This window comes from Gordionus sp. m RMFG-2023, chromosome 3, assembly GCF_954871325.1.
Source record: "Gordionus sp. m RMFG-2023 chromosome 3, tfGorSpeb1-WG-v2, whole genome shotgun sequence".
NCBI classification, from domain to species: domain Eukaryota; kingdom Metazoa; phylum Nematomorpha; class Gordioida; order Chordodea; family Parachordodidae; genus Gordionus; species Gordionus sp. m RMFG-2023.
The window spans coordinates 51,320,063-51,346,712 of NC_088777.1; the positions used below are offsets into that span (position 1 = coordinate 51,320,063).

Consider the following 26,650-nt stretch of genomic DNA (forward strand, 5'->3'; position numbering starts at 1 on the left):
TAGTATATAAACTATATATGACTCAAAGATTCATAAGGCAGGTATTCCGAACATTTTTTGAGTGAGTTTTTTTTTTTTAAATTTAAAATTTTGATTTTACCGGGAAAGTATTCCAGCATGTTTAGAATAACCTATCTTACGAATCGTAGTTCCAGACTCTGAGCAAAATCTTCAGGACTTGGGTAATATTTTTCCTATTACGAAGTGTTGAGTAAGCCCTTAAAATCGGCTTCAAAAGCGAGCCGTTTAACAACGCTAATAATGATAGTAATTTTTTCTTTATATATATTTCGTTTAACATGAATATTTTTTAAAAATTATTATTATTGTGTTTTTTCTTTGTATTTCTATTTTTCTATCTTGAATTTTGGTATCAATTTTATAAATTTATTTATACAGAGTTGTTAAAAGATACTTTTTAAATGGACCTAGATACAGGTTCATCGTCTAAAATAATATCTAGATACAGATAATTTAATCAAAAATCTATCTAGATACAGATACCACATTTTTATATCTAGATACAGGATCTAGATACTTGTATCTAGATCCTTTAACAACTCTGCAGTTTACCCATCCTAATTAGGCATTGCATATTGGCTCACCGAGAATATTCAGTGCTTCATTAATTTTGGTTTTCAGCATGAAGGCAATCTTGGTAAATTTTTTTATTTTTTTTTGTTGCCAATAATGCATTTTGAATTTTAAACTATCCCAAAAAAATCTTAATTCAGAAAATTTTGAAGGTAGAACCCGGCCTAAACCCTTGGAAGGCAATGGTTTAATTTAATGAATTACTTAAAACCCGGCTTTATTGTTCGCTATAAAAACTTGCTCACCCGGATTCAGAGTTCGGATCAAACCGATTACTTATAATAATACCCTAGACTGACGATGCATCCATTTAAAAGTTTACATCGATGAAAAACAGCTGGAGACGTCATTTTGATTACCCATAATCATTATTAAAAAATTCTTTCTTTCTTTCTTTCTTTCTTTCTTTCGAGAGGCCATATTTATTCCTATGTCTGACCGCAAACTTTATTAAAGAATTACCGGATTATCGAGATAATAAGGAAGCAAGTTACCAATTTAATAATTAGTTTTTTAACATGAGAATAATTAATATATGGGTTTATCAAAATGGCGGATCTAGCTGATTTGCTTTTAACGACGCTTTGAAATTTCATTATTATGAATGCATCGTCAGTTCTAGGTAATATTATTATATGTCATTGCCCTAAACCCTTGGATAAATATATAGGCAATGGTTTTACAAATTACGTAAAATCCGGCTTTATTGATTCACCATAAGATCTCCACCCGGTTTCAGAGTTCGGATCAAACCCCCGGGTTTTCGGAACTTTGTTTTTCTATTATCATATTTTAATTTCTTATGTGTTATAAATTTTAAGTTATATCTTTGACACCTAACAAATAAAAAATATATATTTAATTATACTTTAAAAGAAAAAAAATTTAATTAGGTATTTATATCTAAATCAATAAAAAATTTAATTTTTCTAAAATAAAACACATAAATATAAATTAAAATTTTAAATCTAATAATGTTACCTGGATGTGCTTTGCTTTTTATTTTACGACAATTTTTTTTTAAAAAAATATATTTTTTAATTATTTTTACAAAAATTTATCGCGAATTAAAATTATTTTAAAGTTTATATAATAAAAAAAAATAATATTTTCACCGAATTTAGGTTGAATCCACACACGTACAAAATTAGTGTTATTTACATTATATTATTATTTTATTTTAAGCGTGGAATGTAGATCGTAAATGACACTGCTGCCCTGATAATCTGCTGTTTTAGATAAGGCGATGTCTATTAAGATATAGGTGCCCTGCCCGATAATGCGCATGAACTAGATCAGCTGTAGCACCATTTTGTGGTTCGCACGTCGATCAATTATTTTAATGGCATTTAATCGACGTGCGGACCACATGCATTTAAATCAATTTAATAGTATAAACGCGCCACCCGTCCAGTCCTAAACAAAAAAAACGCCGGACAGTGGCATCTTGATATATTATCGCTAGCGAAGAGGTGTATCAGCTGTTGGACGTAAACCTAACGAAGAAAATTATTTTAAAAAAAAAATTTTTCCCCGCTATTCGTTATTAATAAATTAATATTTTAGTTTTATTTACAACCTAAACCTATAAACCTAATAATAATTTATTAATTAATTGATGGCTTTTTTTAAAAAAATTTTAGAAATCTGATTTGACCGGAAATATTCTAGCACGTGTTATATTTGGAATACTTCCGGTCAAAACAGAATTTTTCAGTAAAATGATTTGAATCATACGACACATATATAACGCTAAAAAAAAGACTAACCCTTTACATTGGCGATTGATTCTTTAAAAGTGCACAAACGAAGTAATCAGCTGTAGTCGCCGTTTTGTATTCTAACATAGAGACGCCGCATGATTTGGCCCGCACCGGCCATCTCGTTAGAAAAGCTTATAGGGAAAAAAATCTCAAACTCAATCTATTTTTAATGTTGCCCAATGAGGAATAATTTAAAGATGTTTATCTATTTTATAGCCAAAAATGGACATTAGTATTTTTCGGACCACGTGACGAGCCTATATATTTTATTGATGAGCAAGACTCTAGTGATGTAGGCTAAATGACATTTTTATTGTTTATATTGACGAAAATGTAATTTACTCACCCAGCAGACACACTAAATGGCGTTATACAGTGGGGCTTCTATTGGTGACTGTATCTCGACGAATAAATCGTCAATCTATGATATGAAATTTGTGTCATTGCTACTTTACCGTCCCATAAATGGGGATAGAGAGTTTTCCTTTAACACAAAACCCAAATGTCAATTTAGTCAACGTACAACTACAAAATGGCGCTTATAACACTCGCGTGTAACGGTTAAAACGGCTCGATTTGGGCCGGTTTTTTAAAAAACGGCAAACTTAATATTTTATTGTTCTATCTAAAGAAAAATACTACGGCAACCCTTAAGGATTTTGCTCATAGATGACACAAGAAAGAAAGAAAGAAAGAAAGACTGAAACTTATCAGCAATATAAGATTTGCTATCTAATTTTTAAATAGTTTAATATTTTAATCTTTCTTTCTTTCTTTCTTTCTTTCTTTCTTTCTTTCTTTCTTTCTTTCTTTCTTTCTTTCTTTCTTTTCTTTTCTTTCTTTCGAGCCATATTTCGAGGCTTAGGTAATATATTTTTTTTATATGTTCGCCGTTTTTAAAAAATCGGCTAAAATCGAGTCATTTAACACCACTACTCCCCCACGCGCGCACGATTCTCAGTCTAGACCAGACTTGTATATTAATATCATCGGGGGTAACGTGGATCAGGAAGGGTGGGTTCGAATATTTAGTGGTTACGGTTCCACCCAAACCGGCCGTTAGATTTCAAAAATTTGACCCGGCCCGAAACCTGATTTGTTCAAACTGCGCCACTCAGCCCGATTTTTTTTTCTATATTATCTTATCCTCTTTTTTTTTAAACGTAAATTAATAAACTTTTTTTCTTTGACTGAGTAGACTTTGACTTTGAAAGGAAAGAAAGAAAGAAAGAAAGAAAGAAAGAAAGAAAGAAAGAAGATAATGATTATAATACTTTATATATAACATAATTCATAACCTCAGTAATTTTTTTATTTATTAAAGGAATATGGGATTGATTAAAATCATAAGTTTTTTTATTTATACTGGTTTGAATTCCTTAGAGGAAAAAAAAAATAAATGATTTATTTTATTTTTTAGGTAAATAGTTCAAAAAAATTATTATTTTTAAATCTTCATTTAAGCCTTTTTTTCCAATATTTTTTTGTTTTAAAAAAAATAAGATGAGGAGGATTCTTTTTTACAAAGTAAATATTTATACAAAGAAATCATTTGCCAATGTGATTTCGTTTTCGCTTTAATTTTTTACCGCTACCGGTTTCGGCGCCGGATTTTAATTTAACCCGGCCGGGTTTGATCCCGGATATTATAAAAAAATATTCTTTTTTTTATACTTGGAATGTAAAAATTAAATTAATTTGGTTATCACCTGATTTTACGGTAAGCTATCGATTTGTGAATCTCTACCCTATTTAGCTTGCCCCCCCCCCATTTTGCGTTTTGTGAGTAATAGGCATTTTGTAGCTGATATCCGGTTCAGGGAGCCCGATAAATTTAGAACCGTTAAATGTCAGATTAGAGGGAACTGGGACACTATTTGGTCGCGAATTCTCGAAAATCTCCGGAACTGAATAAGAAAGATTTGCCATTTCTTAGAAGAGCGAAAAGACAACTGAATATTTTTTTTTAAAAAAAAACCTTATCCGCGTTTTAAATTTTTAATACGCGCGCCCTAGGCTAAAAAAAATGTGTTCATTGAAAGAAATGTGATTCAAATCAAAACAGCTGTTTAAAAAAAGTATACCGAAAAAACATATTTATCTATCTAAAATTTAATGTCGGAAATATTTGGAGGATTTAAAAATATTTAATCTTTAAATTAAAATTTTTTTGAAGTTATTTTTTTAAAAAAAATCTCTACATTAAATAGGTTTTTAGCACGTTTATATATTAGATAAATATAAAAACTTTTTCATAGTCATCTTCTTTTTGTTATTTTCTTTTTTGTTTCTTTTTTGTTTTTTTCTCTTTTGTTATTTTCATTTTTCTTTTTTGTTATTTTCATTTTTCTTTTTTGTTATTTTCTTTTTTTGTTATTAAATTTTTTTTTGTGTATTCTCAAATAATTTTAATTTATTTTTTTATAATATATCATACAATACATTTTGTCTATTTGGAAGTTGTCTAGAAATATTAAATATATGATTGACAATCTAATAAGTTTTTATTTTATTATATTTTTTTTAAAAACTGTGATACGTTGAACATATTTAAATTTTAATCATTTAATTTTAATCATTTAAATGATTTGCCCTAATCCCATAAAATATGGCGATGTCGGGCTTTAGTCCGAGCCTGCAGGTTTCCCTATTTATATTAGAAATATTTCTTACCCTTAGCGATTCTATTAAAATAATTCTTTTTTATAGGATAAGACCGCAGATCACGCGGGAGATAATCGAGCAATGCAAACTGTGCGTTCAGCATCTCCCGCCGAATCAAATCGTACTTTCCAAGGACAAGGGCTTCACCTTCGACCACGTGTTCGAACCCCACAAGACCCAGAAGGAAGTCTTCGACGCGGCCGTCAAGGACGTGGTCGATAAATGTTTCGAAGGTTATAACGCGACGGTCCTCGCTTACGGCCAGGTTTCGAATTCGAGATAATATTAATATTCATTCCTCTCGGAAAACTTTTTTTTTTATTAGGTTTTTCCTCTTTTCCTATTGTTATATTGTTATCCATGAGAATTTAAAGATTTGAAGCGAATTATAATACCGCATATAGAATAAGAAGGGAGGGGGGGGGGGTAAGTGGGGATGGGGCACATTGATGTCGGGGCTTGTTCCCACTGACGGATTCGAGTCTACGATTGTGGCTTTAAAATATTTATCGCGACCCTCATTCGGAATTCCATCAACAGATGATCGATAAAATTTATGAAAATGCTCAGCGCATCACAACAGTGAAGTTACGTATATTTCTGTAATGAATTTGACCGTTTGTTTTATGAATCAACACGGTCTAATTTGGTTGCTCCCTATTCAAAAACATGATTACGTAATTTATTATCGCGCGAAATTAAAATGGCGGTCTAAATCCATTTCTTTCTTACTTACTTAAATTTTCGCTAAATTATGATTTAAAAAAAAAAAAATTTTTTTTTAGACTGGTTCGGGTAAGACCTACACCATGGGCACGTTTTACAACTCGAGCGAACCCAGCGAAAACGGTATAATATCTCGGTCCTTGGAACTCTTATTCGCTCGGTTAAGGACGACACGAGGAGACGATACCCGCAAATACTCTCAGCCGAAGGAAACGGAAGCCCACGCTAACGACCATTTCGAAATGTCCGTTCAATTTTTGGAGGTTTTTTTTTAAAAAATATATTTTCCTGCCATGATCCCGGTTTTATATTTATCGGCCCAACTTCTAGACCTGAACCTGATTTCATTTTTTTAAGCAGAACCCGAACCCGGTTTTGATTTTTAGATCATAACTATAGGTATCGGAACGGATTCCATTTTACGGGTTGTATCGGATAGACGGACATGCGCAGTGCTCGCATCTCTTACTTAAAAAATATAGAATTTTCGCTAAACCTTTTTTCTTCGTTTTTTTAATATAAAAATAAAATAAATATTAAGCTTTACAACGATGAAATAGTGGATCTATTGAACACGATCAAACCTAATGGCTTGAATACGTCTTCTACTAGTCAGTCGGTAATAATATATATATCTTTAAAACAATATCAAACAATTTTATTTTTTTCAAGATAGAACAATAATGTTATTATATTAAACATTTTTTTTTTCTTCTAGCAAGTAGGTGATTTGTTTTCATTCCTTATTATTTGTCACAATGATATTTTGTATGTATATATGTATGTTAGCGTCGGCGTGTTTTTTTTAACAACTTTTAAATCATTTTTAGCGCGCATTTTTTCCATTAAATTTTAAAAATCTGATTTTTTTACCGGGAAATAGATTCTATCATGTTTAGAGTAAACCTATCCTATGAATCGTAGACTACTTTGCCTTAAACCTTTGAGTCATTTTATGAAAGAAAGAAAGAAAGAAAGAAAGAAAGAAAGAAAGAAAGAAAGAAAGAAAGAAAGAAAGAAAGAAAGAAAGAAAAGAAAGAATTTATATAGGAAAAAATGTATGAAAAATTTAATACGAATTATATTAAGTTTAAAAGCTCATGCGATTGATAAATTGTCTGAAATTCGTCGGGTAGGTATTCCAAACAAGACTGTATACATCGCGCTCAAAAAATGATTTAAAGTTGTAAAAATAACACTTTGCCGGAAAAAACACGTTGACCCTAACATATATTTAATTCATTACTAACAAGTCCCCGCGAATCCGCACTAACAGTGAATGCGGGGGTTATGTATATTTTAAAAAAAATTTTTCTTAGGCCTAGAAATTTTGACCGTATCAGCTGGATATGACGTATTTATATTTATAAAATGAGTTGAGCCGCTAATTGTAATTTTTTTCTCTCGTTTCTCCCGGCGAGACCAATATTTTTCTCAAGCCAACCGCTTTGACACAGTCAGCCTAAGGCGACGGCCTCCTTTATAGTAAATGCGATTTGTTCAAGCTGTGCGGTATTTAACGCCATCGAAAATCACAACTGATTCTTCACGGCTATAATAATTTTTTGAAATGTACGTCGTAACACATGTTTTCCAAATTTTTATCGTTAGCGTTTACGTTTTCGCTCTACATTTGTAAATGATGCCTATTTATTGGCTCGATTTTGTATATATAACTCGGCGTTAAATACCGCCACGCTCGAACAAATCGCTTTTACTATAAATGATGCGTAAGGCCATACCAGAACGCACGCCTAAAGTTTTAAAAGATATGAAGCTAAGAATCGACAGTTACAAAATATCATTTCTAACGTTTGCATAATGAAAATGTTATCTTCTTAGTAGTTGTATAACCCTGCATTCACGGTTGACGCGAAATCTTAGGCGATAGCCAATTTTCGCTAATATTTTCCCTGCAAATTTTGACATTATCAGCTATGAACGCAGAGTTAATCCCGAATAAATTTCCTTATTCTTAAAGTAATTAAACGCGTTATAATATATAATTTAAAAATTAACTCTTTTTGATAATTTCTAACTTACATATTTATCGTTTTGATATATATATTTTTAATGACTGGTAAACGCCAGAGCGCCCTGATATATCCTTTAGAGTCTAAAGAGTTAATCCACTTACCAAAAAAAAAATGAAATTCTATACTCGCTTTATATCTTCTTTTTTGATACAAGAGTAAAAAGGGGATGAATCAAAGTTTCAACACGAGCGTATCTAGCGGTAGCGGACTCAAGGTGCAGGAAGATGTTTCTGGGAACGTCTACGTTTCCGGGTTAACTACCAAAATCGTGAATCACGAAGATCAAGTACTATTTATATTTAAAAAATGAAATCACCCTTAGGTTTAATGGCGCCAATTTTTTAAATGTCCCCTATTCGAACAAATTTTCCTTTTTTTTCCCCCAGGACGCTTATGAAAGATTTAATCTAATTTATGAACGCGTGCTAAATATATTAATTATTGTTCACTCGCGTTACGTGTTATCTTAAAAATTTTAATCAATAATATAATATAAATGATGCAATCCCTTTGTAGGTCCTGACATACTTGAAGAAAGGCATTCTATGCAGAACGACCGGTTGCACCGTCATGAATTCACTCTCCTCCAGATCGCACGCTATATTCACCATCAACGCCAAATTCAAGCGGGGCTCTCTCGCTTACCATCCTTCCTCTCCAACCACTCGTACCGCCTCACCTACCCCGCCTAAATTGATAAATGGGGACGTTCAGCTGACCGAGGAAATGCAAATCGCCAGTGAAAGTTTAACCGAGAACGGGAACGGTATTCTCGACCCCGAAACGAACGAATGGCTGAGTTTCAAATTACATTTCGTAGATTTAGCCGGCTCTGAGAGGCTTAAGAGGACCGGGGCCACTGGTCGCAGGGCTAAAGAGAGCATTCACATCAACTGCGGACTGGTGAGTCCTCATTAGTGTTGAATGTAATTTAAAAATTGTTGGTGGCCATTTTTTTTGAATTACATGAATCTAGAGAGGTTTCTTTGATACTAGACGATATTATATTTACTAAGCGAACCGGATTAACCCTAAGGTCTAAATCTGTACCATCCTACCGTTGACATTCAACAGATTTTCTGATCAAGTTAGTAGTAGTGGTTATTCTTACTTAATTTTTTATAGATTATAACATTCTGGTCTATTTTCTCCCCTCCCTCTGACACAGTTAGCTTTGGGTAACGTTATTTCGGCACTCGGTGACAGATCTAAGAAAGCGACTCATGTACCGTACAGGGACTCGAAACTCACGAGATTGTTGCAGGATTCTTTGGGTGGCAATAGGTTTTTTTTTTAAAAAACTATATATCTAGATACATCGAATTTATATATTGTTTTATATCTTATCAAAAATAAATTTTTATAAAAGTATCGATATCCATTATACTATTTTTAAGAGTATAGATGCTCCGTATTTAAATTTAGATTATTTATCTGTATATAGATAGATTTAAGTATCTTATAATACCCCTCCCCATCGAACATAAATAGACAAATCATTTTGAATTTTCATTCCTCCTTTTTTTTTTAAACCCAATTATTTATCTTAATAACTTGTAAAAGGAGATGGGAGGTTATGGAAAAAAAAATCAAGTTGATTTTTTTTTTTAAATCAATGATTTAAATTTTTTTTACATAATAATTATTAAAATGCATCACTTACAAATCACTTGACATTTTGTTTACAAATGACTTTCAAATATTATTATGTTTAATTTTAAAAAATAATTTTTCACCAATTTATTCGATACTATTATTGTAACATTAACAAGCATTTTCTAGTCCAACCCTATGCCAAAAAGTGAAAAACATTCCTTTTACAGAAGCTGTCACACTAAGCTCACAGATTAGAATTATTTCTACATCACCAACAAAAATTCTATTTTGGGATCTCCAGCACTTAAGATTCGAGACAGTATTGATATGGAATTCGAAAGCATTATTTACTAAATGTTACTGTTTGGTTTCGTATTTAGTTATTAAAACGAGGAGATGGGGGCAGTCATTACTCACACGATCTGAGATGTTCGATAATTTTATTTAATTGAAATAAGTATCTTAAAAAAAATTCTGAGGCTGGTATATAATCTTTCGGTAAACTATTTTTCACTATAGTTTTTCGGTCATCGGGATATTGGCCCAAATATGTTTGTGTAACTATCTTTCAGTGTGTTCTGTCTCTCCTTTTATAGTGCAAAATGATTATTTCTTTAAAATACGTATTATATGTTCTCCCCTTTACATACCTCAAAATCATTCAATTAGGTTTAAATATATGAAAAGCTCTTCTACGAGTTCAAATTATTTTATACTAACAGTTAATCTTCATCTTTAACATGTTTTATGCATTATCTGTTAACTACGCAAATAACCATATAATTAAAATCATTTTTTAAATATTTTATAATGAAACCTTAAGTAAAATGTTAAGAAATTTTTTTTAAAAAACATATATTTAAACATAAATAAAACGTTATAAAAATTTTTATTCATAAATCCCCATGTTTAAAGATCTGGAAATGGAAAAAGTCCTTTTTTTGTAAATTTCTGATCAAAATGGAATAAAATTCTATTATTTTTTTTTAAAAAAATCTGATTTAAATGGGGAAAAATCTTGGGGGGGTGGGGGTGGGTAGGGTATATTAAAGCTATTTTAGAAAATCATTATCGATCATCGATCAAGTTTTAAGCAAAAAAAAAGCATTATGAATATAAAAGACTTAATTAAGTCGATTTGACTGATGATAACTTTAATTCGTCTAATTTTCTTTTAAATGAAATATTACATATTCGTGCAAAAAAAATAAAGCCAAACCGTGATGATAGCCTGCGTTTCGCCTTCCGACGTCGACTTCGTGGAAACTCTGAATACGCTAAACTACGCCAATCGGGCCAAAAATATAAAGAATAAACTATTCGTCAACCAATTCTCGGCCTCGAACGGTAGGGATCTCATGAGCCAGGTCATCATAGCCAATCTCAAGGCCGAGCTATGCCGGTTGCAATGCCAATTGACGGAATTGAAGAAGGTTGACTTCCACCCTGGTTATCCATAAGCTGTTTCAGTTTGCGATTATCCGGGAATAAAGAAAGAAAGAAGAGAGGGAGGGAGGGAAGGAAATAATGAAAGAAGAGTAAGAATAGAGGAAAAAATAATTGTTTTATCTTAGCACTTTACTTATAAAAAAAACCGATTCTCACACAGAGCAACACCGCTAACATACTCACCGATGCTCATTCAGCCAAATCGTCTTCCGAAGAACCTTCCAGACTAGATCGAGATTTCGGCCACGTCCAAAATGGCCATTACGAAAATGACGCTGATGCATGTAACGTTGACGACTTGATCGATAAATTGCATTCGGCTAGGGCCGCTTTGGAATACATGATTAACAGTAACTCTAAGCTGTATTACCGGCTGAAGGCCAGGAAGTATTGTACCGATATCAAAAGTAAACACCCTTTCATTTTCTACAAATTCTAAAAATCATAAAATTATAAAAAAAACCTCGATAGATGGAGTCATAGACAAAGACAAAAGATCCTGGTACCTCCTCAACATCATCAAGAAACGTATCAGGGAAAGGGAAATTTGTAGGTAGAAATAAATATTACGATTGATAAACGTTTTAAACATTTTTCTATGTAACCATTAGTTAAACGGCTCGTTTTGAGCCGATTTAAAAACGGCTAACTCAATATTTAAGCCAGAAAAATATCACCTAAGCTACGAGTGTCGGTAATATATGTCTAGACCTTTGTTCCTTCTATGAGCAAAATCTTCAGGACTTGGGTAATATTTTTTCTGGATGAAGTATTGAGCTAGCCTCTTTTAAAAATCGGCTCAAAACGAGCCGTTTAACAACACTCGTAACCGTTAATAATAATTACGAATCATCTGGAAAATCTTTAAAAAAAAACAATATTTGACAAATGAGGTTTTTAAAGAAAAAATATTAAAGGACACACGTGAGGTGAGCACCATTATTCCAATAGGCCAGAATAACCGCAATTATAATTGCCCTACCCCTGCTCCCGCAAAAAAAATTCTCATATGCACCCTTTCAGGGTCTGCCCTACATTTTTATAGGTTCTTGGGTAAGAGCATCATTTTGCCGCTCTTTCTGAAAATTGAATCCTCTTGTTACACCTTTCTTTATTGACAACCTTGATTTTATTGTATTTTAAATAATTCTATATCTAGCCCTCTTCTGTCTCCCCTTATAATTTAAGATCCTCGTATCTTTAATAATTTGGCTTACCCCCCCCCCCCCCCCGCCCGATATTCGGGTTGTGGGGTTTCTGACTGACTAGAGATAAGGTTGTATACCAATATCAGACAGGTAAAATGGTAAAAATTATGGCTGCCATTAAAAAAGGAATTAGAGAACCGGATCAGTCTGGAAAATTCGAAATCGTTTAAAATTCTCAAGATCTCCGATACATATGATATGCGCCGCCATTTTTCTAATCAAAAATAATAATGACATGATTCTTTATTTTACATTTAAAACCCTCTATCTCCAAGACTGCCTAACGATATTTTTCTTTAAAATAATTAATTCATTTATATTATGCATTTTCGTTCATTCAATTCATAATCTTTGCTGTTAGATGCAAAATCGTAGAATTGTCCAACTTATTCCTCCGCTTCAAACGAAGATTATGCAAAGATACCGATAATCTAGATACTACTGACTCGTCGAAAACCGGTGAAAAATTATCTCACGATTCTCCAGCCATAAATCCTTCTAGTCCCAAATTCAATCTCGAGGTAAATGCTACAATAATTATATTTCAAAATCTCTCAGAATAATCAAACGAACATTTTATATATCTACAAGACTCATTTCACCATAATTTTTTTTATTCCATGCCTCGTGTCATATCACGTCAATCTCTATTTACTATTCAACTAAGGCCACTCAATCAATATATCTACCTCTTTGATTAATTCTGACATTGTGGCGTGTAGGATTAGGATTTTGTTTGGTGGGAAAGAATGAGTTTTAAAAAAAAAATTTTTTAACGAGGTGTAACGGGGTTAAATGCTCCTATGGGGTTAGATGGCCCTATGAGCACTCTCTAAATAAGCCATCGAACCCCAATTACAAAGTATCCATCTTTTAATTACTCTTTAACTCGAATACAATAACCCTTTTTATGTGCACCTTTTTATGTGCATTCTCAATATTTGAAATCGGAAGCGGAAACTCTTAGTCAGAAAATATTTTTAATTTCCAAGTAGCCAGAATCAGACCCGCTATTCGCCAAAAAAATATGCTCAACGCTGGAACCAAGTTTTGTTATTAGCGGAGAGCGGTAAAATGATATATAAACCTGCAAAAGTTACGCACTACTATAGCTGGGTAATTGCTCTATATTTAGCCGGCTAAACGAAAGGCGAAACCTAGTTTTTAGCCTAAAGTTTTCAGCGCAGTCTCGGTCTTTTTTTTTGGAAATATTAAAGTAAATAGATAATAAATTAACTCCGGTTTCAATGCTTAATGGATCTTCTTTGGCATGCGCCTAAGCAGAATTAGCCGATTTTTAGACGTCACTCAACTATATGCACCACTCTTAGAATATATATGGAGGAACACTTTACCCTCATTTTCATGAGTCTTGTTGCGGTCTAGAGTAGATTTTATAATCATATTAGATTACTTTAAGGTGATCTTAATATAGGAATTGACCATTTTTTTTATAATGAAAAAAAAATAATTACGTGCTTATTTGTTTTTTTTGAGCAGGGATGTTTTATTAATATTTTTAAATATTTGCAAATAATCAGATGATTCACTTGGTTGAATTGTCGCTGAGTCAATTGAAAGGTCTCAGGAAATGCCTCTCAAAAGATGATCTCATGCCTTGCGATGAAGACAACGACGAGGCGGCTATAAACGCCGACGCCCTTTGCGATTCGATAGCGGAAGCCGAATTTCGAGAGTATGCTCTATTTATTTATTTTAATTTTTAGCTGTTTACCCTTATTAATTCGCAGACCTAACTCATTTTCTTCCTTAAGGTTTTATCACAATTTTCCCAGTTTAAACTTTTTAAAAGCTTATTCTAATCTATTTTTTTTAAAGAAGAGGTAATTATTTATATAAATATCATTATCTTCTAGAAAATTAATATAAAATGAAGGCTTGTGCTAGTGTTGTTAAACGGCTAACTCAGTATTTTATCAGAAAAACGCAAGCCCGAAGATTTTTCTCATAGATGGTACAAAAGTCTAGACATCTATTAGCCAAATCTGGAGGTCTTACGCTATGGCGTTTTTCAAAAGCGGCTCAAAACGAGCCGTTTAACAACACTAGCGTTTGTCCTACTTGGACGAAAGGCCTGTATCCACAACCCAATGGACGAATAAAGGAAATACTATATTATATTATTTTTTAAGTAATAATTTTCTTTCAAGAAATCGAACCATATCGGCGGCCTCTTCGACATCCGAAATCATTGCTAAAAATATGCTGGCCATTTCCGACCCCGATATTCACCATCGTTCCGATTACGAGGATGAGGAAGATCAAAGTATGGAAGAAAGGAAAGACAAAAAAAAATGCAATAAAATGAAAAAGAATATGATTTTTTATAAAAAAAAATTGATCTGTTTGCAAATTGACAAAATAATTAATATTATTATAACTCCCCCCCCCCCACTCTTTTTTTCTCCATTGTTCAAAGTTTCCAACCCCGCTTCTGACCTAGCCTCGGTTGACGACGCGGAAAGCGTCCAATTGCTCAACGAAATTCAAACCGGGATCGATGAAAAAATTCACTTGATTCGCGAGCTCAAACGGTCCCAAGTGCAGATCAAGGATTTGAAAAGGCATTACGAACGCCAGCTGGTAAAGATGGAGGACAAGATAGAGCAGATCAACAAGCAAAAACGGGAAACCCTCGTCAATTTAGGTATAATAATAATTGTTCACAACTTGGTTATAATTTGTTCAGATAGATATTGGGTGAAGGTGGTGGATGGGGGGGGGGGTTAATCGGGCGTTATTGGATTTTAAAATAGCACCCTAGACTGAGACTCGGCACAACTTCGGGTTCAACCCCCAGCGGAGCCAGTTTTTTTTTCTAAATCTAATCTCTTAGATGAGGTAAGGGTAAAGTTAATAAGATATAATTTGGTCATTGTTTAGTAAATCTTAATATGCTGACCGATGCTACTTATCTAAGACCTCCCGGACCGGGCCGGGTCGGGTCTGGTCGAATATTATAAAGCCAAATATCTTAATCGCTATTATTAACTATAAAAATTATAAATAAATTTTAATATATTTTTAAAAAAAAATCCGGGCCGGGCCTTGCTAATGGTACCTCCGCAGGTCTCTGCCATATATCGTTTTCTGGTTTTTTTAGGAAAAAGCTATCAATGATTCCGATTCAAATAGTTAGATTTTAGACCAACTTTTTTAAATCATTTTTAAAATCGAATACTTATAAAATGAAGAAAACGACAAGAAGGAAGAAAACGGCGAATTCTACCACGAAAGAATCAAGAATCTCAATCGCGAAATTCAAAATTTGAAGGTCGTTAAAAAGGATCACGCTAATTTGGTCAAAAATCTCAAGGAGAATCAGCTGAAGTTAAATATATTGGAATCCGAAATGCTTGAACTCAAACAAACAAAAGTAAAAATTCTTCAATTTCCCTTTTTTTTCGTGAATGAAAGTTTTTTTTGTTCATTCATTAAAATGCATTTTTAAGCGTCGTTAAAATCAAATCAGCTGGACCCGCCATTTTTGGTAACACATATAGTAATTATTCTCGTGTTAAAAAAACTACTATTAAATTGGTAACTTGCTTCCTTATTATTTCGATGATCCGTTAATTCTTTAATAAAGTTTGCATCAGATGGGCTCCCGTTTAAAATTTTAATAATGATTAGTGTAACCAAGATGGCGTCTCCAGCTGATTTGTATCGATGTACACTTTTGATGATTAAGTCTAGGTGTTATATATGTCATTGCATCTCTCACAATTAGTAAAATAAAAAAATGGAAATTTTTTTATTTTTTTCTTAAAAAATCAAATTTAACAAAAATTTTGGCCGAAACTATTTTATTTTTTTTAAGTAAAATTATTCAAAATTAGAGGGATTATTTTATATAAATACAAAGATAAATGTTGTAATTAAAGTAGTTTTATTTTGTTTTATAAATTTTGATAAAATGTCAAGAATTTGTCAATAAATAAAAAAATTTCGGATTTTGATGAAGATGCAGTAAAAAAAAAGATTTCTTTCATCAAGTCATAAAAATATATAATATTTTAATAGCCTCTCCTTGTCACCGTATATAAAATAATCTTTATTAAAATCATTTTTTTGACAGAAGAATTTTTAAAAGGTTTTTAAATTTGAATTTCTTTAGCCAAAAAAAAATTATTTATAATGTCAAGAATTTGTCAATAAATAAAAATTTTCTGATTTCGATGAAGATGCAATAAAAAAAAAATTTCTTTCATCAAGTTATAAAAATATATAATATTTTAATAGTCTCTCTTTGTCACCGTATATAAAATAATCTTTATTAAAATCATTTTTTTTTTGACAGAAGAATTTTTAAAAGGTTTTTAAATTTGAATTTCCTTAGTCAAAAAAAAATTATTTATAATGTCAAGAATTTGTCAATAAATAAAAAATTTCTGATTTCGACGAAGATGCAGTAAAAAAAAAGATTTCTTTCATCAAGTCATAAAATATATAATATTTTAATTGCCTCTCTTTGTCACCGTATATAAAATAATCTTTATTAAAATCATTTTTTTTTTGACAGAAGAATTTTTAAAAGGTTTTTTAAATTTGAATTTCCTTAGCCAAAAAAAAAAAATTATTTTCATTTATCTTTCTTTCATTCTTTCACCCAATTTTCCTAAATAAACCCACGATCCTGTCCTCGTTTTAAAAAGATAAAACTGCTCCGCAAAATCAAAGAGGGTCACAAAACCCTCAAGGACCTCGAAGCCCAAAAGGAAAGGGAGATTAATCGTCTCAAGAAGGAAGGGGCTTGTAAAGACAAGACGATCTCCAATCTCAAGGCCGAAAAGGTCAAAAGGGATGACATGCTCAAGATCAAGATGGACGAGGTAAATATACCTATATAAAGTTTTATAATTGCAATATTTCTTGCTAACAGTTAAACGTCCTGCGCAAACTCAAACAAAATATCCAAGCTCAGCGCAGCAATGCCGTCGACTCTAAGAGCCAATCGAATGGGCCAATCGGATCTCGGGGTCGGGAGACTCATAGTAGCGAACGAGCTCTAGTAGCTCCCTCGAAATCGATCTATAGGAACAAGGCTAGTGATGCCACCTGGCGGGAACAGCTCATGACACTCCTGGGTAATAAAACCCTATTTTTTTAAAAAAAATGACGATTATAAAAATTACTTTTTGTCATAATCAATGGATATTTATGTTATGCGTCATATTGAGACAAGGAATCCATGGTGATTTAATTTTAAATCATAAAATCTTTCTCAGTAAATGACAAAATTAAGAGATTATGAATTCCATACAATACAAAAAATCAAATTTTTCTAATCGCCAGATGATACAAAAGTATAAATTTAACGCCAATTCCATTAGTTAGAAAACAATTTTTTTTTAGAGAATATATATAACAAAAGTACGACTATAAATATATTAGACTTAGTTTGGTGTGATTTTAAAGCAGTGAGGTGGTCTTGCACTGAGATTTGGTCAAAATAAGAATGTGAGAACGGTTTAGAATTTATGATGACCATTCGTCTTTATTTAATAAATTACCAGTATATATCTTTTATATCAACAAAACTGTCCTTTTTATATATACCTTTTCTGAAATAATATATATATATTATCATATTACAATAACATAAAGAGAGTTTAAAAAAAATAAACCGTTTTTTTTTAAAAATTTTGGGGAAAAAAAAATACTTTAATCCCTGGTGGATTGTACCATCAAAGTAAGCAGGAATTCAGAAAAAAATGACGATCCCTCCACTCGCTTAACTAAAAATCGACTTGACCGAACCGGTCCATATAATTTTTTTTTAGTTTTTCGGCCCGACCAGTTAAATAATTATCTACAAGTTGTTCGACCCGGTCCATAATAATTTTGTTTGCAAGAAAAGACATAAATTCGATAACATTTTATTCAAGCGTAAAAACCGACACATTACTTTATTACTTATTGGGAATTTCTTATAACAGGTAGTGCTATATCCAGGAAGGAATCGGAGGCCGAGATGGAATACTGGATCAAGAAAAGGGAGGTTCTGGCTTCGAGCTTGGAACAACTCAATCGTCATATTGACGATATGGATCATTCCGGCATTAATGATACGGTAATATTTATAAGAATTTACTGCGCCCCCCCCCTTCCCTCACCCCATCCCCATTCAAATTAAAATAAACCCCCTGATCCCCTTCATGATCTAACCGAATTCAAACGCTCTTGAATAATCTAGACAAAAGAAAAGTTAACATTTCTAATAATTATTATAAAATACTTTTTTTTATGGCAATTTATTTTTATGCCATTTTATTAAGAAAAATTTTCTCTTTTTTTTTTGAAAAAGAAATTTATAATGTTTTGAAAAGATACTATTTTAGGCATGTTGTGTTAACTTAAAGTAATTCTCCTCTGTATTCCAGTTACAACTATAATTCTAATATTTTTTTTCAAAACTTGTTTATTATCATAAGATAGCGATAATATAATGAACAAAAATTAATTATTTAATTATTGAATAAGAATGATTTGGAATGTATAATTCTTTTTCAAAATTATCGCCTTAAATATCCTTATTTAGCCCAGATTTTTATGGCATTGAATTAAGATTCTGCCTCATATTTTGGGTTATTAATTTGTATATAAATTCTAGTTTTTTTTTCCTTCTAAGAAAGTTGTTCTCGTTTAAGTAAAATCCCCATATGTTTCCAGTAGGATTGGAATTTGGTGGATGGTAACAATTGGACATTATTATTATTCTTGCAAAATTTTTATGTCGATTTGGTATATGAGAATGAGCTCCATCTTGCCAGAAGATGTAATGTGCTTCATGTCCTAATAACCGAATTTGGTTGATCAATATTTCGTTGATGATATCTTGATATTTAACACATCCTAGCCTTTTGCATTCATGCAACATCACTGCTATTTTGTCTAATTTACTTATTTTAAAGCCCAATTTGTTCTTAATATTGATAAAATATGGTTTCTTTTCACATCAAATGGTCTGTTTGAGGAGACACGCAGATTTTTAAAAACAATTTTTCTAGAATTCTCTCCCCTTTTGAAGAAGTTATCGTTATGGACCATTATTTTAATAGGCTATTCTTATATTTACGTAATATATTTCTATTGAGTGATCTGCGTATGGCTACTTGGCTTGCTAAATTTCTGTCAGGATTTCCTTTCGTAGATGAATTAATTAATGATCTCACCAATTTGGATATTTGAAGTCTAACCTCTAACCAATTTAAAGAAAATCAAACTTAAAGAAAGCCTATAATTTATTAAATTATGATATAATTCAACAAATATAATTAGCAGACGATAGTTAAATTTTTTAAAAATAGGATAGATAAATTAACATAGTCGATCATTTGGGTAATCTTTAACATATTGGACATACATTTATGTGGAACATGACAATATTGAAACCCTTACCAATTTGGATATTTAAAGTCTAACCTCTGACCAATTTAAAGAAAATAAAACTTAAAGAAAGCCATAAATTTATTAAATTATGATATAATTTTTAAAAAAAATAAGCAGACGATAGCTATTTAAAAAAAAAAATAGGATAGATTAATTAAAATAGTCGACCATTTGGGTAATCTTTAACATATTGGACATACATTTATGTGTAACATGACAATATTTAAACCCCATATTTTCCTTTTGTAAACAAAAAATCAATTGTGGTTGAATATCCGCGAGGGGGTAGTAGATTCTACACCACAATCCAATTTCTACAAATGTCCGCTTTTTTTCGAATCCTAAAACGTCGATAAAAATTAAATTCTGTTTATTTTAAAATATATAAAAATAAAAAGGACACGGAATATGTCGGAGAAAGGATGAAAGATCTAAAACTGAATTTAGAATTCGTTCAGGAGAATATTGACGGGTGTCAGGAGTCCATCATGAGCTGCCAGGAATTCGACGTAATTTAATTTTTAGTAGTTTTTCTTTATTTTAATCCCCAAACAAAAAAAAAGGATTTAAATAAATAATAATTAACTCCGCAGAATAAGAACAACCCTTCTCAGCTCCCTTCCGCTTCATCCACGCTGGACTCGACGTTGTCCAAATGTTTGGAGAACAGGCACAAGGCCAGGTACCTCGTCAATTACCTCATGGAGATGCTGATCGAAAAGAGCTGCGAAAACAAGAAAAACGCCAAGATTTTGGGAGAACTCAAGGCGCTAAGGGCCCGCGACGAGTCCGAATTTCGTATCCAAAAAGAGCTGCTTCTTTACATGCTCAGGGGCTTTGGCAACGAATCTTCCCGGGGCAGTAACGGGAATATTGAGGAGGGAAGGCTCGGAAATAGGGATGACGCCTTCGGATCGAGTTGTTTGGACGCGGAGTTTGGGAAAAGTGTAGGCGCCATCTCCGAAGACGTGAACGGGTTGCTCGTGTAAGAATATAAATATATTTTTACCTACGGGGGAAATGTGCGAGGGAGGCATATTTGGGGCTCATATTTTTTTTTGTGGATTATTTTATGGGAATATAATTTTTTTTTAGAGGAATATAAAATAATATTTTTTATATTATGAAATAAAGAAAAATTGATCAAATTTGTGCGAATCTTTTAACCATTTTGAATTTATTTGATCATTTAAAACTTGAAATCATAAAATTAGTTAGAATTACAATAATAGCTAGCTAATCTATTAAATACTTGAGATGTTTGGTTCATCAACTTAGTCTTAACAATAAAAATACCCTATAAAATGGGAACATATCCTGTTTTAAGTTTTTTGATGATATTTTCTTACCTACGGGGGAAATGTGCTAGGGAGGCATATTTGGGGCTCATATTTTTTTTTTGTGGATTATTTTATGGGAAATATAATTTTTTTTTAGAGGAATATAAAATAATATTAAGGTTTCGACCTTATTAATCAATCGAGGAAATTATCTATAGACTTTTTTTTATAAGTTTTAAGTTGCGAATAGATTTTAAGAATTTTTCTCTAAAATATATCAATCAGAGACCTAGGTACCATTTTCCCCACCCGGGTTTTAAATTTTCAGGGCCGGCCCAAACATTTTTGTAAAATATATTATTTATTTTTAATCAGAGACCCGGAAAGGGCATTTTTACGTTTCCGGTCAAAAAAATTGTCCGACTCCGTTCCCGCTTTTGGAAGGTTCGGGAACGTTTATAGGAATATATATATATTTTTTTCTAAAAATTTACCCATTTGAATTAATCTTTATTTGAATTATTTAAATTAATCAATTTGATTACAATCGATGCGATAATATATTTTCTAAAAATATTATAATTTATATTGGTTTTTTTTTGTGGTGGTGGTGTTTAGTATAAATTTGAGTGTCGAAAAAAACGACTTTCTACGCCTTGCCTGGCTATGGATTATTTTATTATTATATATTATCGAAAATAAAATTGTTCATATAAAAATTTTTATTATAATTAGAAAAAAAAATAATAATCTTATTATAATAATTTTTTTTAAAAAAATTTGATAAAAAATGGTTTCCTCCTCTTTTTAATTTTTTTTAATCTATACTACTATGTTTTGAAAGATGAGAATCCTGTAATAAATTGAGATACGAAGAATACCCACGTGATTGATCATATGTTCCACCAGTAGTTAATATTAGGGATGGGGTGGGAAGGTCGATAATAAATTATTAATTTGATCAAACATTTCTGATTTCTGGATAGATTCTATTAAAATATTACTCAAGCCTGAAGATTTTGCTTAAAGATGGAAGAAAGGTTTGGTGCGCATCTGTTTGCGAAATCTCTAGGCTTAAGGCAAAATATGTCCGGCCAAAAATATTGAGTTAGCCATTTTTAAAAATCGCCTCAAAATCGAGCCTTATTGGTTAATTTTATTTACTTTGCTAAAAGTATTGTAATAGTTTGATATGATTATTTATTTATTTATTATTTATTTTTAAAAAAATAGTGCGTTTACAAATTGAACGTTTCAAACGCGGCATTTCAAAAACGCGAATAATGCATCTTCAAATGCGTTTAAATTTTAAATTGGGAATATTTTCCGTTTCGCATTTTAAAAATTATTTATTAAAAAAAACAGGCGTTTATCGAAACGTTTTTAAATTTTGAAGTGATAGCAATGAATACTGGTGTTGTTAAACAGCTCGATTTGAGCCGATTTGTAAAAACGTCTAACTCAATATTTTAGCCAAAAATCTCTTCTCTTCTCTTACTCAATATTTTAGCCAAAAACATTGAACAAGCCTCGAGATTTTGCTAATTGATGTCCAAGTTTGTGCCATCTATGACCAAAATCTTTAGGCTTGCCTAATGTTTATTTGGCTACAATATTGAGTTAGACATTTTTTTACAAATTGGCTCAAATAGAGCTGTTTAACAACACTCATGGGATACGACATCTTCTAAAAAGTAAAATAATTATATTAAATGATAAAGATAATTTTTTTTTTTAGTCTTATGGAATTATGGTATTACAAAAAGATTCGCTAATTATAAATATACAGAGCAAGTCTTTTTTTTGTTTTGTTTAGAATTTAGTGGTTTCAATATTGAAAAAAAAAAAATTCAAAGTTAACGCTTTCAATTTTTAAACATAGCGGCGTTTACGTTTTTTTTTTATTCGCGTCTTGAAACGCTGCCTTGAAACGTTTAATTTCTGTGCACTATAATATATGCGACTGTTTAGATTTTATATATTTTTAGGAAGGCTCCGGAATACGCGTTCCGGTTGCGTTTCCACAAATTTACTCAAAGTTCCTTTCCTACGTCTCTATTTTTTTTCAATTTTTATAAGCTTATAATTTAAAATTTTTGGTCTTTAAATACGGCTCGATCCGTGTACCCGGGTCGGGCCTGCAGGTCCTCTTATGGGCTACACTGGATTCAAGCTCCTTTTTTTTCGCCGATACTATACTGGTCAATATTCTCATAAACCTTCCCAAATGCATTTATAAACCATGTAGCCCAATTTTTATTCGGAGTCAGAGATATAAAATTTATAGCCTTAGAAGAGAAAATAATTAGTCGTGAGATTCGTATATTTTTATTTTCTCTAAAGCCCGGACATTTGCCCCGCTTTGTTCATGGGTGGCGCGACTTACGACAACATACCCGCGTTAATGGACGACGAATTCCCCGATGAATTTCTATTTTACAAGTATTTTCCTTTTTTTTAAATCCCTCCTTTCTTTCTCCCTCTCTCTCTGCTAACTACTGGTTTAAATTACCTAATTTTAATTTTTATAAACCATTTTTATTTTTGGAATATGAGCTTGATTAAGCCGGAAATTGGTGTCGACAAAAGTTAGGTTGATTTAAATAATTACGCTGGAACTAACTTCCACTGCCCAATCGGTTCGGATCAGAGCTTGAAAAAAAATATTCCATCTTGAAACATTTTTTTATGCACCGAAACTGCGAAAGATTTACTTATATAAAAAAAAAATTTTTTTCACCCAGAAAAATATTTTCCATTTTTAAAGGGCTTAAAATTTGATCAAAATTATTTCTTCTTTTTTTTCAAAGATTTTTTGCAAGATTTTTTTTCTAAAACTCTGGTTTCGAACCATTTAAGATCCTTCGCAAAAGCGACTTAACTTACCCATGAGCGGATTCTGAGCGATTCGCGTTTCGTTACGCAAAACGCAAACACGGCATTTTCAAATGGTATCGATGCAAATTGGTCACGATTTATAAACATTAATGAAAACGTAAAACTGGTTTACTTTTTTTTCGAAAACGCTCAAATAAGGTCGCTCTCTAACGGATCGCTTATATTAGCCCCCCTTTACCGTCGTACGATTTTCTTTTCAGAGAACCTTCCTCTATATAAAAAAAAATTATTTTTTATTATCTTTTGTCAATAATTAATAACTGTGACACGAATTATATTTTGAAATCAAGGGGGAAAAAAAACACAATATTTTATTTTTTTTATGAGTTTCCCAGAGTATGAATCGTGAACGTAATTCTTTCGTAATTATAATTCTTCTTCTTCTTCTCCGTTTTCTGGCGATTTCCAGGTTTACCCGGGTAGGCCAGTTTTCCCTCTGATTATTCTTTTTCATTTTTGACCGTCCTGAGCATCGATATTTGCAAGATTCATGCTTCTCGTATCCGCCGCTATCACATTTGTCTACGTCATCTTGGGCAAATGCGATAGCGGCGTCGAAATAATTAACCACCTTCAACAATTTGGGTTTCAGTTCCTGAAAAAATGTTGGAAGGATTTTCTAGTTTCGGTTCCTATAAGTCTAACGAAGTTGTAAGGATCGATGTCTCAAACTTTGGTATATATATTACCTTTGCGTTAGATTCAGGGGAGGCATCTGGTAAACAAATTTCTAGATAAAAAAATAATAATATTTAATTAATTAAAAGACAAGGTGATAAAAGCTGCGATAAATACTCGAGTAACGTGTCTACCTCGTTTTATTCCGCCATCAATTCTTCTACGGAGAACGCCTCTTCCGCCATCGAAGATTCCAGAAAGGTTGTTATTTAACAAAAAAAATTTCCGCGAAAGAAAGAAACACCTATATTACAAGACAAGCCGATGTTCTTGTTTAATATAGAGCTGGCCCGAGTTTTGTGTTATTTAGTGGTTCCGCGGTTTGTCGGGCCTTAAATCTTGAATGGCCTCCGGTAGTGTTGTTAAAGCGGCACGATTTAACTCGATGTTTTATCCAGAAAAATATTACGCGAGCCTGAAAATTTTGCTCATATCACGAAGGTTTAGACATCTATTAACGAGATCTCTGGGCCCTAATCAAATATTTTTCTGGCTAAAATATTTAGTTGGCCGTTTTTTAGAAATTGGCTAAAAACTAGCCGTTTGAACAACACTAGCCCCCAGGTTCAAAAAAATATTTTAGCGTGTTTCTCGATAGGTCAAAGAGTTAGCGAATTAAAATAGCTACACTTATCTTAATCCGGTAAAATCAATTACCATTCTTCGTGATCCCCTAAAATGTAAATCAATTTTCCCGATATTTTTTTTAAAAAAAAATAAATAGAATATATATATATATATATAAACTACTTATAACCAGGCAAGAAGAAAAATTCGTACCTCGAAGGACCTTCTATACTCTGCCCAAGCGGAACCGGCTACCAATGGTTATAACGACTCTAATAATGGCGGTCACGACGATGGTCAAAACTACGAGCTAAAACCTCCTATCCATCAACAGAACGGTGGCCTCCCGATGACGAAGAAACAACCAAAAATTAGATTCAAGGACATCCTGAGCCTAAAGTGAATAAGATTTTTGTTAAATATATATATAAATATAAATTCGGGATTTTAAATTAACCGTCAAACTCTTCCCTAAACCCATTTTACCCCTCACTATTTTTTAAAGCCATGGGGCGGAAATGACACTACAACCCTCAATCACGCGCACCGCTAACGGAACTGCCTCACACAACGAAAACGGATATGGAAATAGTCATTTTCACCAAAATGGCCTCGAAAATTCGATCGCCGTGAATACGGACGGGAACGAGAATGACAAAAATTTCAGCGAATCTGATAGGTCCATCGATTTGATAACCAAGACCAGAACGACCGAGTATCATAAAGCTTTTCCGGAAATAACAGATAAAGGTTAGTCATTCTCTCACGATCACGAATCCATATCACGTGACTGTTAAATATATCTTGTTTTTTTAAGTTATAAAAATAAGGGATTTTTTGTAAAAGGTGTTATATAAAATAATCTTTAATTTGTAAGAATCAGTCGAAAATGTTTAATTAATTGCTTAAAATAAATTGAGTGACTAATTGTTACTCAAAAAGCTACTCGTATTTACTACCTTCTCTCGGGGAGTGGTTGGACGGAGAAGAAGAAAAAACCCTATTGGTAACCATGGTGTTGTTCAGAGTTGTTAAAAGATACTTTTTAAATGGATCTAGACACAGATACATCGTCTAAAATAATATCTGGATACAGATATTTTAATCAAAAATCTATCTAGACACAGATACAGATACCACATTTTTATATCTAGATACTTGTATCTATATCCTTTAACAACTCTGATTATTATACATGCTGAAATAAAAAAAATTTCTGTCAAATCAGAATTTTTAAATTTAAGAAATGACCCTCAAAATCATTTAAAAATTAAGAGATTCCGAATTCCCATCGATTCTATATCCCAAAACGACGACATTTGTATAAATGTATATCTCATTTTAAATTCTCAATCATTACAATCACCCATATCTTATGAAAAGGTCAGGGCAATGACTCTCAGAACAACACCTCCTCAAAATCTAACTCCAAATCGCGTTTCAAGGAAAATAGCGGGGATTTTCCGCTCGCGCTATCTCACTGTATACGATTGGCTCACGAAAAGTCTGTTCTTTGCCTTGACGCGGCCGACGGAATGCTGTTTTCTGGATCCAAAGGTTTACATTATCTTCAAAAATATTATGTAAGAAATAGAAGAGATTATTTGATTGTATCCTCATAATCTTTAGTATCTTGAAACCTTAAGAAGTACTTTAACAAATATAGAAATCTTTTTTAAATCCACCAAGATACAATTTTATACGAAAATTTAGTACTTTTACAACGACTTTTACTCAAAATTGAAGATAGGACTAAATTAGATTGAAATTAAGGCATC

At 32.1% G+C, this 26,650-nt stretch overlaps 1 protein-coding gene across 1 annotated transcript in view; it reads left to right on the forward strand.

The window, feature by feature from the left end:
• The first annotated feature begins 3,240 nt into the window (after positions 1-3,240).
• The window catches only part of LOC135927091 (kinesin-like protein KIF21B), a 30,688-nt gene continuing 7,278 nt past the window's right edge, over positions 3,241-26,650 (forward strand). The window contains exons 1-25 of the mRNA XM_065463028.1: positions 3,241-3,371; positions 5,067-5,286; positions 5,807-6,010; positions 6,289-6,366; positions 7,938-8,069; positions 8,300-8,686; positions 8,952-9,067; positions 10,593-10,812; positions 10,989-11,235; positions 11,300-11,381; positions 12,398-12,557; positions 13,578-13,732; positions 14,190-14,323; positions 14,477-14,704; positions 15,252-15,433; positions 16,713-16,889; positions 16,940-17,144; positions 17,997-18,130; positions 19,848-19,958; positions 20,043-20,434; positions 23,073-23,171; positions 24,395-24,506; positions 25,066-25,271; positions 25,378-25,622; positions 26,256-26,429. Of these exons, the coding sequence (XP_065319100.1) occupies positions 3,241-3,371; positions 5,067-5,286; positions 5,807-6,010; positions 6,289-6,366; positions 7,938-8,069; positions 8,300-8,686; positions 8,952-9,067; positions 10,593-10,812; positions 10,989-11,235; positions 11,300-11,381; positions 12,398-12,557; positions 13,578-13,732; positions 14,190-14,323; positions 14,477-14,704; positions 15,252-15,433; positions 16,713-16,889; positions 16,940-17,144; positions 17,997-18,130; positions 19,848-19,958; positions 20,043-20,434; positions 23,073-23,171; positions 24,395-24,506; positions 25,066-25,271; positions 25,378-25,622; positions 26,256-26,429 (4,531 nt within the window). The remainder of the gene's footprint in view (positions 3,372-5,066; positions 5,287-5,806; positions 6,011-6,288; positions 6,367-7,937; positions 8,070-8,299; positions 8,687-8,951; positions 9,068-10,592; positions 10,813-10,988; positions 11,236-11,299; positions 11,382-12,397; positions 12,558-13,577; positions 13,733-14,189; positions 14,324-14,476; positions 14,705-15,251; positions 15,434-16,712; positions 16,890-16,939; positions 17,145-17,996; positions 18,131-19,847; positions 19,959-20,042; positions 20,435-23,072; positions 23,172-24,394; positions 24,507-25,065; positions 25,272-25,377; positions 25,623-26,255; positions 26,430-26,650) is intronic.